The sequence below is a fragment of the Sturnira hondurensis genome, unplaced genomic scaffold (genome assembly GCF_014824575.4).
Source record: "Sturnira hondurensis isolate 20B ecotype Veracruz unplaced genomic scaffold, ASM1482457v3 Scaffold0014384, whole genome shotgun sequence".
Classification (NCBI taxonomy): Eukaryota; Metazoa; Chordata; class Mammalia; order Chiroptera; family Phyllostomidae; genus Sturnira; species Sturnira hondurensis.
Window position 1 is genome coordinate 1,781,858 of NW_028087015.1, and position 12,253 is coordinate 1,794,110.

Below are 12,253 nucleotides of genomic sequence, written 5' to 3' on the forward strand. Positions count from 1 at the left end.
ACTTATCCTAGAGCCATAGATTGTTGGGTCCCCAGGCTCCTGCAAAGGTTATTACATTAACTTTCTATTACTATAAATGACAACCAGAATCAATTTAGAGCAAGTAGCAATCAGTTCCCCTACCTACCCCATCTTCTTCTTTGCTTCCCTGGAATATGAACTCCATCTGATAGTTAAAACATATTATGCAAATGCTCTCATAACATTTTTCTCTTTTTTCCCCCAGGGGAAAAAGCAAAACAAATCAGAAAACTTCATATGCTGCATAGCCCTTACCTCCTGTAGCAACTTATCTAATTTGTGCTGTAATTCAAGGAAGTATCGTGAGGTGATGAGACCCTGGTGGGATTTATCCAAGCAATCTCGAGCCAGTTCAATAATCTGATGGTGGGTGAAACTCAGCACCCCGTCGGCGAGGGGAAGAACGTGGTCAGGAGAGTAGCTGGTGATGATGTCCTTCAGACGGTCTTCCATCTGAGCTGTCGCCTATTTAGAGAAGATGTGCCCACACAGGTGTAATGCAAGGAAACATACATCTGCTCCATCCAATCATCACACTGACTTTGCATTTTCAGAGACCTCCACAGTTATTAAATATAATTCTAGAAATTACATTTACAAGAAGCCTCCCTTCGGCATTCTGTACTGGTGCACACACTCACGATGTGTCAGTGTAGGTTTGTCGATCATAACAAGTGGCCCACTCTGGCAGGGATGGTTTTGGGAGGGGTTGTGCATGTGTGCAGTGAGGGAGTATTTGGGAAATGTACTTTTTGCCCAGTTTTGCTGTGAGCCGAAAACTGCTCTGAAAAGTCAAGTCTACTTGGGTAGACCTGAGAAGAAGTCACACCATGTGGAAGAAAAATTTGAGGTGTGCAAGGGAAAGTGAATATCCCGGGGCGATAATTATTTTTTCCTATGCCCTGTCACATGGAAAGTGGTCCATGTAACCTTCTGCAGATAACTCACCATCTGTGAGTGGCTATGCTTTCAGTTCAGATCCTGAGCTCTTTTAAACAGGTTGTCAAAAATACCAGACAGCTCTGTTTCTACCTATTCAAAATGCAGGACATGCCTATGGTTGGTTCTGTTGGCCCCGTCTCCACGTGCCAGGAACAAGCATCTCACACCTCCTTGATCCTTTTCTCAAAGAGCTAAGGACATGTGCAAAAGGCCAAGGGGATTCCCTTGGGAACACAACTCAACATTTCCCTTCCAGCTTTCCTTCCCTTCCCTGTGATTCCCCTATTGCCTCGTCAATATTCCTCGCTCCCATGAACTGCACAATACTCAGGGAGTTTCCCTCGCCTCCTGCTCCCCTCTGAAGTGCCAACAAGCATTAACTAGTACAGTCAGGACTTGTTTCCCTGGTGAACAGGGGACATGTGATAAATAGCTGAAACGGCTTTAATCAATGACATCGATGTTGGCTTCATTACAAATAATAAGCACTCTACTCCTGATTTATAAAACCAAAGATTTCCTTTTGTTCTCTTCCCTAGGGCTATGGGGGGGGAGGGGGACAAAACAGAGAAATTGCCTTCTGCCACATGTAGGAACACTTGGGTGGAAAGACTGTGGACACGAGGTGACAGGGACTATTGGACGGCAGTCCCCTGCAGCCAAGGTGCCTGGCCACAACCCTTTGCCTGGTCCTCCCTGGGCTGGTTTACATTCCTTTTGCCAATCTAATGGGGAACACTGCACCTACACCTGCCCTTCTAAGTAACAATGTCAGAAATCTAATTGCTAAAGAAATAAAAAGTCACGAAAAAGAAAAACTAGGTTTTAAAAAATGGTTTTCATGACATACCAGGCTTCTGAGGACCACGGGCACGAGAACCACAAAGGAGGACAGGCCTTGCACAGCTAACTCCCTGGGGACCCCACCAGGCCCAGCCAGTGGCAGGACTCATGTGAGGACCAGTTCAGCACGCCGAGTGTGGCTAGCTCTCAGCAATCTTAGAACACGTTGAGTGATTTTCTCTCTCTAGGAAGGCTGTGCTGTTTGGTGCAAGTCATTTCTAGATTGAACCATTACATCCCTTAAAACCGCCTGTAGACATTAAACCCACGTTGCCTGTTGGTTTCAATGCTACGCATCTTCAATTCAACTCATTACCTTGGGGAACCTTTCTTTGTAGACATGGTTCATCATAATTATTTCATGGTCACAGCAGGTGGGAGAACGGCCAGGGCTGCAAGCAAAGCAAATTACCCTTTTAAACTTGCCACAGCGTGAAATGAAAATAAGCCTTTTATTTATAAACAATTGGTTGCATCAAAAATACAATACAATCTTTGTAAAAAATAAACATATTAGGCAGTAAACTACAAAATCAGTCATTAGTACACACATACCTACCCCAAAACATACAGACACCCTCAAGAGGATTCAAAAAGAAAGCTCAAGAAGTGGAATACCACGAATTAATTATAGCTGCACTGCATTACTGGTTCAGAAAACGTTCTTAAATCAAGCTGATATTCTGTATGTAGCATGCGCTTGTGTACTGGTTCCAGAAACCAGCTAATGGACTGCACTACACGAGAAATAGGGTGGCTACAGAAACAGCATCGAGCACATGCTGAAGTGTGTAATTTCACACTTCTATCGCACACCTGCGCTCTGCCACAGCCCACTCGGAGGGTTAGGAGGCCTCAGTGGCACAGGTGTCGCCACCAAAATCCATTTTCTAGCCCAACAAATATTTATTTGAGGTGCTGAGGTAGGGCTGGGCACGGTGGGAAAGAGGCATACAACCACCGTTTACTTTATTTCAGTGCTGGGTTTGTGTTCCTTTTTAGTGGCATACAGTTGTGCAACTCCAGAGTAAGTATTTATATTCCTGGGAGGAGACAGTTTGCACCAGATATCCTGGAATCTCCTTTCATAAAACCTAAAGGGTCCCTGGGTAGTAAAATACAATGTCATTTAATAAATTCATAAACACTGGTCTTTTATTCCATATCTCCAAATAATCTAACACATCCTACAACTACCAAGTATGGCTATATTTACCATCACTTTATAATACTAAATATGAAGGGTAAAAAATGAAAAGCCCTTCCCAGTAAACTTTATTATTTAACTGCACACCTAACAAAATATTTTTGTAAAAAAACGTAATATATCAAAGCGCACCCATTCTGCACCACCAAGTCCCTGTCCCGTGGTGACCCAGAAGCAGACTGCCCCAATCCCCATGCAGAAAAGGAACTGCTGGCCCAGTTGCTGGGATTGCAGAAGCCCTCAGCTTTCAGTCCCTTCAGAGATGGCCTCAGCTGCAGAGTCACCTTGCCCAAGGCCAAGTCCTTCCAAGGAAGGTCCTTCACTATACCCAGTGACCGAGTACAGATACACAGGAAGGGCAATTTGCCCCGGAGGGCAACTCTGATGGGTCCCGCCATTCCCAGTGCTCTCTATGTAGCCCCTGGGCCTGCACGGCCGCTAATTCCCTCTCAGCCTACGGCTGCCGCGCCCCTCCCTCGCGCAGCTGCGCATCCTCGGCACTCCCTCATAAACCTCCCGATCTTCGCTTCACTGTCTGCTTCCTGAGGACTCCAACTGTGATATATATTATTTTTTTGAAACAGGGTTAAAAAAACTGGCTTTACTGACTGTCAAATGAACTATGTTTGGCATCCACAAAATTCAGGGGACATAAATTGCTAAGTGTTTGTTCAAACTCCTGGAGGAAGTACAACTTCTGTTGGGAAAAACATTGAAAGCTATGGGAGGACTTTTCTAATGTGGAATCTAAATTCCACGTGTGAATCCAAATGTGCTGTCCCTTCCCTTCCAGCCCAACTTCTCCTTCTTAAAGTACAACTGCTTTTGGATCATGATTAATGACTGCCCTGAAATCTGCAATGGCTAGAAGTTTTTACAGGTGGGCCATTTAGTCCCCTCATTACTGACATCCTACCAGTTCGTAAATTGTAAAAATTTAAAGGAAAACAAGTAAGATACCTTGCCATGGTAATTAACAATATCCTGTGTAGATGAAAAAATCACACTATATTTATAGCAGTTCACAAATCAATGAACACATACATGAATTAAAGGACCCAAAGTCTTCCCTTGAAATGGCTGGAAAGAGATGATCCAATTAAGTGCCTTTTTCAATCAGGTCTACACACCTCAGACTCCGGGAACGGGGGCGCATGGGCGAGTTCCTGCATCTGTTCTCTGCGGCGATGCTCTCGGTCGTACAAAAATGTTTCGATAAGAAGTGTAATTCATCTGGCGTTGGTTGGTATGGTAACTGGTGCAACTTCTCCTGGGAGGAACAGGATGACTAAAAGAAACCAAAGTGAGGTAACATGACTACCTCAAAGAAAAAATTCTTCAAATGAATATGACGTCAAAGCACAAAAACCTGATACACCACCAGTTTATATTGTTTCCTTTCCATCTTATAATTACAGTAACTAGTGCCTAGATGACAATGCCTTAATATTTTCTTTGGGAGGTCAAAATGGCTTCTATATTTCATCTCATTGGTTGATAATGGTTTCCCCAAAGATAGTTTTCGCTCTGGAAGAAACCCAACATCTGAAAATGGATAGGACCCAGCCAAAGTCAAAGTCAAAGCAAGAAAGTAAAGGCTGGAGGGAGAATTTGGGGGCATGGACAGACGAGGTCTCCACTGAGTAATGAGATCTCTCTTTACAAATCGTGCTGTCCTCTGATGCAATGGCCATTGGTATGCGCCCTGAGTAAAAAAAGGAACAAAAAGAGATACTTTTCTCAATAATGCCACTGTTTTAAAAATTGATTTTTTTTCTTTTTTGCTTTGGCTAAGGCTATCATTTTAAAGCAGCTTTAGTAGTAGTGAGTTTTTAATCCCTGGAGTTTAGATTTACTATTTGAACATTTTTAGTCAATACTTGGAGCAGGGTAAGGTAGACTAGGTAAATGCCTACATAACACTGCTTTTAATCAACCTGAGAAATAAAGCTACAAAGCAGAGATTGGTGGTTGTTTTCTAAAGTGTGTGGTGAACTCTGTAAGCAATTCTAACAAAAGAGATTGAGAAATTTTTGAATAGTAGAAACATGATTAAATAAACATATTTGGAAAGATACCACTCATTAAAAAATTCAGTTAAAACAGGCTTTTTCATTTTAAAAAATGGTCATTAGGTTAAGAGCACACTTCATAAACACTGAAACCACAATGCAGTGACATTGACTAGAAATCACTGACTAGAGCTTAAAAATATCCTGACACCTTGAACTTGTAGACCTCTGTACTGAGTACACACACAGGCATTGAGAGATTTCTATAATGCAATGAGATTATTTTATAAACCATAAAAATGAAAACACTACTAGAAAGACATATGAGATAAACCAAAACCCTATTCAGAAAGTACAAGCACAGCCTTAAAGTTCTTCATTGTGAAAGAAGAAATAAAATGCATAAACTAAGTCAACTCAAGAAATCAGGAAAAGAATAATAATGCAAGAGGCAGAGAAGTAGCTGTGATAAAAGCAAAAATGAGGAAATCAACAAATGCAAAAACGGAATTAAGAATCTGTACATACGTCTCAAAGGTAAATTAATGTCCACAATTCTGTATCTAAGATTTCAAAACACTCAAGTTTACAGTAACCCCTTTTGGTGGCAAAACATCAACTGAACTGATGGCAAGCTACTTCAAACATGTATTTAACCCCCTGGGTGTGGGTGTTGATTCATGTTGCTGTAGAAATTCCGCATATTTGATCATGAGCTGCGGGCCAGTTGCTGCCGGGCTGGTCTGTACAGCACGGAGATCACGTTACCATTCTGAAACGGGACAATCAACCCCAAAACAGACCGGGTCTGAGAGTTTCACATAAGGTACCATGGACCTGTACGTGCATGAGAACCACACCCAGAGGTTTCCAGAGGGTGACTCCCTCTGTGGAGGGAGAAAGGCAGGAGAAAGGGAGGGGCTGAGCAGGAAGGGCTTTAGTGGTATATTTAACACTTTATTTATTAAACAAAGTAAAAATTGATTTTAAAAAACAGCTGCAGCACATGTAAAATGTTACCATGGGTTAAGTCTGAGAGGACAATGACATGGTCATGCCATACGTAGCCATGTGGCTCAGCTCCAGAAGGAACGTGCCCCGCGTTTAGCGGTGGGGAACACGTAAACCCGCGGTGGTGGTCATGGGAGCACTGCCACCTTCACAGCATTGAAGAAGTGCAGAGGCGGAGCTTCTCTGGGGAGAGAGCCTCTCTCACCTCAGCTGGACCAAAAAAGGTGTGAATAAAACAGGGGCCACCAGACTGAGTCCATAGCACTGGAGACAGCTGTAGGCCCACAAATGTCCTGGGGATTCAGAAGGCACCAAATGCAGCCTCAAAGGTGAGTTGACATAGAGCAACAGAGAAATGCAAGGCTCGGTTTCAGCAGTGTCAGGGACTCCAAGGAGAACCTGTGGAGTGGAGAGAGCTTCCCAGACAACAGAAGCAGCCTGTGCCATCCCCGTGACCTCACTCCCTGTTGAAAAGACACCTCCGCTGCTCACAACACCCTGGATTACCACTTTCAGAATAGTTCAAGAATTGGTTTGGGAGTTTCTCAATAAACTGAGTCTTGAGTCTCATTACTTTACATTTCCAGCATGTTCTCTAAGCCAGTGAGTCTCATCACCCAACCAGCCTGCACATGACCTTTGACCATACCGTAAGTCAAACCCATTTTCAAAGAGTAAAGATTTACACAAAAACTGTGCTGCTAGTTCTTAAGGCAATTAAAGAGTTCCCCCAAAATGTTCTGAGTAATTATGTCATTCAAATAAGCCTTTAGCCTCCCAGGATATTTTGCAAAGGAAAGTATTCATATGCAAGCATAATTTTCTTGTTCTTTAAAGCAATATCATGTAGAGTCACCTCTCATATTTATAGTTACATTCTTATTTCCATTTGTTCCCTTTGCAGAAAATAATTTATCTGAGCAGATTTCCCTATACTGCTGCAGTTTCCTATTGGTTCTTTTCAAAAGTAAAAACGTTTTTCTTTTTCTTTAATATTTTTTTATCATTCAAGTACAGTTGTCTCCATTCCCTGCCCCCACTGCTCCACCTAACCCCAGTGATCCCCAAAATATTGTTGTCTGAATATTACCTTGAAAAGTCCCACAAATTAATATTAACTGCAAGTTAAATTGAGTTGCAGTACTAAATATTCTCTGGAAGGACTTTAAGATTAAGTCCACATGATCAGATTTAGGAGTGTTGCATTTTGAACGCTTGTCCATTATGCCATTCCCATAATGTCCGAAGGAGAAAGACATGATGTTTACACTTCAGCGTGAGAAGTCCTGGGGTTCAGCTAACAACACAACCGCCTGCAAAACTTAAGCTATATTTTCAAAGTATTTGTAACTGGATTTGTGTATGTTTTGTATTTTTATTTCAAAAACAACTAAAATGCATTTCTGATTAACTAAATGTCTTATAGTCAATCCAGACACTGAGAATCTAAGAGTAATTCAGATTAGATTTAGAAGAGAAAAAAAGGAACTACTGAACAATGTTGCAGTTTTTGTCCTACTACTTAAAAGACAAGAACACAAAGAAATTGAGGGAAATGAGAAGTAGCTCTCCAAATTTTCACTCATAATTTTTAGAAACAACCAATAGGGAGAAGAGACAGCTGGATTTTTGTGCACTAGTACCTATACTGAACAAACGTCACAGCTCCTTACATCTTTCAGCAAAAAAGAGTAATTCTGAAAGCTAAAATCCCATTTTGAAGGACAAAACAGGAATCTGAGATCAACAATGCGATGACACCACTTTCTTCAATAAAATAAACACTTAGGAGGAAATCTGTCTCAGCACTGGGCAGAAGCTGTTAGAAACACAGAATGTGTGTGTGTGACTAAAAACCGTCCCAGGCGGCGGCTTCTTCAGGCACATATGGAAGTCATGGACAGCAATGACTCCGTGATGACAGATGGCTAGGTCAGGTTTATTAATTACAAGGTTTGTTTTAAGAAACACTATGCAAATTCCTTGAACAGAGCCAAGAGCCTGCGTCTAGCTCATTTAGTTATTCTTATTGATAAAACAAGGGGGTTGGTAAGCAGCCCCTCGTTTTATTTTCCGCACTTTGCATTTTTGATCCATAAAATAAAGACAGAAACAGCAACTATTTAGGGTATGTTGCTAGGATTAGCAAATGCACTATAAATAATTAGCCTAGTGCTGGCACATAATATGTATTTAGTTAAAAACTGTCTTTTTAATTATTTGTACCCATCTGATTCCATGTAGCTCACCCTTGTATGATTCACTAAACACAGAAAAAAGATACTGCACTCTCCTCTATTTTTCTTGTAAAACAGAAATTTCTGTATCTCAACTATAATAAAACTGGACTGAAGGGCAAAACAAGGTGATATATAGCTGAAATAAAAAAAAGAACTTGGAGCTAGGAGACATGATATCGCTTTGGGGCACGGAGAGGACTAAATGGGAGTGTGGGAAAGCTACTGAACAGGGACGAGGATTCTGTTTATCGGTGGCTGGGTTCCAACTGAGATGCCCAAGGGCCTAGGGAGGAACAACATTTAAAATTTAGAAAATTACTCTTCAGTCTTCTTGATCGATCAGTCTTGGCTTTCATTTTCCACTGTGGTTGTTCATGCTTTCAACATCTAAAATATGGGCCAATGACCAAGGATGGCTACTGACACAATAACCAAGGGTGACTTTACTGTTACTCGGTGACATTTTCATCCACTGACACCATTCAGGAGTCTTAAGCATCCTTTTCTGATGTGAGAATGATGTGCCATTGAAACTACTCAAGGCTGTCCAATGTTTCACAGAAATGATCTAAATGAACAATAAACTCATACACCACAACAAATGGAATAATGGATAGGAAAATGAATTACCTATCCTCAATAAAATTCCATAAGGAGATGATAAAAACAGTCTAATGGATTTTAACAAGTCAGTTTTAAAGGTGACTTCAAAAACCCACATTCTTTTGCATCTAGAATTCAGAAACATGTTACACAAGGCGGTGATGATACCAGTTAGAGTTTATAATTTTAATCGTGGTTTCTTTTCTATTTAAGTGTTATTAAGTGTCTACATGTTTAGCATGGAGTTTGTGGACAGGCCTCCTTGACAAAGCACGGACTTTGACAAAATAGAGATCAAAATGAATCAAAAGGGGCTCTAAAATCGCCAGGTGTGCATTCCTGACTGGCACAAAGGCATCAGAACCTACAACAGACTGTGTCTTTCTAAATGACCATTAGCCTCTAGGCCTCTGCAGTGACGGATACCCCACACCACCACTCATTTAACCCAAGAAAGCACATACCCAACCTACTGAGTCGTTCCCAGTCACTGCCAGGCTCCTGCTGACATGCCAGAGCTTAGAGCAAGTGAGCACCCTTCCATTATCCCATTTCTCATGGCTTCATCTTGTTTCTTTCTTTATCTTAACTTACTACTCGGTTCTTTTAACCTCTCCTTGAAAGAAAGTTCTTACCCAGAAGGCACAGACACATTTAAGGCTTGCCATTTTTTTTCCTTTGAAGAAGAAAAACAAACGACTCCCCCCCCCCAAATCCAAAACAAACATACAAATTCCCTGCATCTAAGCCCACAAGAAAAAAAGACCCAGGACATCAAAGTTTAATGGCATCTTCAGGACTAACACCACTGGCCTGGAACCAAAGCTATAAAACCAAAGTGTGTTTTCCACCCCAAACTACACCAAATGGTGTTAAAACAAAAGCTCCCAATCTTCAAACTTGCAATCCTGGGACTTACTCCATTGACGGGCCGTAGTTTAAAAGCTTGCAGCAAAAAGAATGTCCCTGTTATGACTGTTAGCTCATCATTTGATGCGTAACCTAGTCAGAGCGGCAAACGTGGGCATTTCCCTTCTCGTCCTACCAGGAAACGCCCAGAGAAAACACCGCCTGCAAAAGAGCTCCAGGTTGTGAGGGAGGGGAAAGACATCGGGCACTTACAGACACGGTGGAGCTGGGCGTGTTTGTCCCATAGCCAGAGGACGGGAGGGAAGCCAAGGACCAGCGGCGTCCATCAGTCCTGTTGAGAACGTGAAATTAGTTCAGGCCAACACAGGAGTGCTGTGACTCGGAAACCCCAGGGAAACCAAAAATGTTTAGTCAGACAAATGACACAGACACAGTCAGTGAGGATGCGGAAACGTTCAGCAAGGGCCAGGATAAACAAACATTATACAGCAGGCTGACTTTTATTTAAACTGAGTCAATACGCCCAAACAAGGAGAAAGTGAAGGGGCTGATCCATAGTATTGATCTCTCACTAATACACTTTGACAAAATGAATACCAGGGATAATTACAATGGTCAGACTCAGCAGATTCAAATTAATAAAAACAGAAAGGGAGGAGGAAAAATCCTGTTGTCTGGAAACTGATAATAGGGGCCACGATCTTTGGAAGGCCCTGACTTCCGGCGCTCTGCAAGAGCTTGTGGGGACTTGCATCGCATCCTAAAAATGTCCCGTTTATTATTTTCAAGGTGACCGTCTTACTCATCCTGCCTGGGAAACAGAGAGGATGATGGGCAGGCTCATGGCTGGCTCAAGCCTTAAGTGGGAAATAGCTTTAGCACCAAGAAAGGGGCTGACCTTACGCTCGGAATCTCTTCAGTTACCACATTCTAACATGACCTGGCTTTAAAAAGGGTTGCAACAAAAGCCTTTTGCAGAGTTTATGAGCACGCAGCCCAGCCCGGCTCTGGCTGGGAGCAGGGGCAGAGTGAAAAGGCTGCACTAGGGATAGAACTTAACAAAGAGTAGAGTTGTCTGGCCCAGCCATAGAGGCAAAGCTGCCAGGAGTCTTCGAGAGAGTAGTTTCTATCTCTGAACGACTGGTGGTAGGATGGGCAGCTTTCTGGCTTGGACTCTGGTTATGCATTAGGGTTGTCATTAGGGTCTTATCTCCACGGAGTTAACGCCGTAGTAGAGACAATACTATCGTTAAGGCAAGGGGACAGGAGAAAGCGAATTTTCTGAAATCTCTGGAACTGATTCCAGAGCCATTATTTTATTAGCAACTTCAAGCAAGACTGTGCCTTCAAAATCAGGTAACACTGCGAAGACAAGCACATGCACTGTTGCTGAGGAGAAACCAGGAAGAACGTACTTTGTAAACAGCCACCTACACTGCATTCTCTGATGGGGTGTCACATACAGACTTCTTTGTGGTTCATGATTACATTAATTTACCATGTGAGAGGTGAAAGTGTAGCAAATTTACCTCAGAAACATTTACAAGAAGTCAAAGGCAGGGAATTCCACAGTATTAGACTGGAATTTGAGAAATGGCACAATTGGATGTTCATGGAAAAAAATGGACATTTCAGCCTAAATCACATTCAAGGGAAAGTATCGTCATAGGCCACCATGGATGTTGCCTCCAAAAAAAAATGCAAATGGTCCACAAACACAAAACGGAGAATTTCAAGTGGACAAATCACAGCAGGACTACGATGTTAAGATTTTAGTAAAATTTACCTGTCATTTCTGTGACCATGATTGGAGTACAATTGAATCAAGAATGGTTTAAAAGAAAGAAGCAAAATAAGATGTTTGTAAATATACCAGAGAGAAGAAATGGGGGAGAATTAAGTCATATATTCTTTAAAAATACCTTTAAACACTTGAAAATGTTCAAGATTTAAGAAAAAAAATTATAATAGCTCACTCCAACGATATCCAGCCATCAATTAGACGGAAACAGGGTGGCCCTATTTTACTTAGCTACTTACTAAAGACTTAAAAACCCATGCCTGCCCTTTATATTTTAAAACCTTCAACTTTTAAAAGCAAGAAAAAGATATGATTTTTAAAAGATTATTCAGTTCATTTAATAGCAATTATCAGAAACTAGTCTCTGGAACCAGGGAGGGGCACAGTTTCCCCCACGTGACTCATTAAGTCTCCTTTCCCTCAGGTGTCAGTGAACTTACTTCAGATGAATGAGCAATTCCAAGAGGAGCCATGTTCTTATTAGCTCTGAAGCATAAATTACATTTGCTTACTCCAGAAAACACACTACTAGAAAGATGTTTAAACAAGAATGTGCTCAGGACCTTGTGCAGTCACAGACCAGAAATAATTTATGTCTTACAGAGTTCCCTAAGTTGTCCTTGCTTATTTATTCAAATGGAGCACAAAGGAGTACTGCATTTTTCATCACCATGACAACCATACATCAGAAGTTACTATGTAT

General features: G+C 41.7%; 1 protein-coding gene across 5 annotated transcripts in view; it reads right to left on the minus strand.

Annotated features, from left to right (window-relative positions):
* MAST4 (microtubule associated serine/threonine kinase family member 4) overlaps positions 1 to 12,253 on the minus strand; it is a 539,757-nt gene that overhangs the window by 63,934 nt on the left and 463,570 nt on the right. For all 5 annotated transcript variants that reach the window (XM_037062829.1, XM_037062830.1, XM_037062828.1 and 2 more), the window contains 4 exons: positions 10,002 to 10,080; positions 4,144 to 4,301; positions 2,123 to 2,198; positions 277 to 486 (listed from right to left, as the gene is read on the minus strand). In XM_037062829.1, the coding sequence (XP_036918724.1) occupies positions 277 to 486; positions 2,123 to 2,198; positions 4,144 to 4,301; positions 10,002 to 10,080 (523 nt within the window). The remainder of the gene's footprint in view (positions 1 to 276; positions 487 to 2,122; positions 2,199 to 4,143; positions 4,302 to 10,001; positions 10,081 to 12,253) is intronic.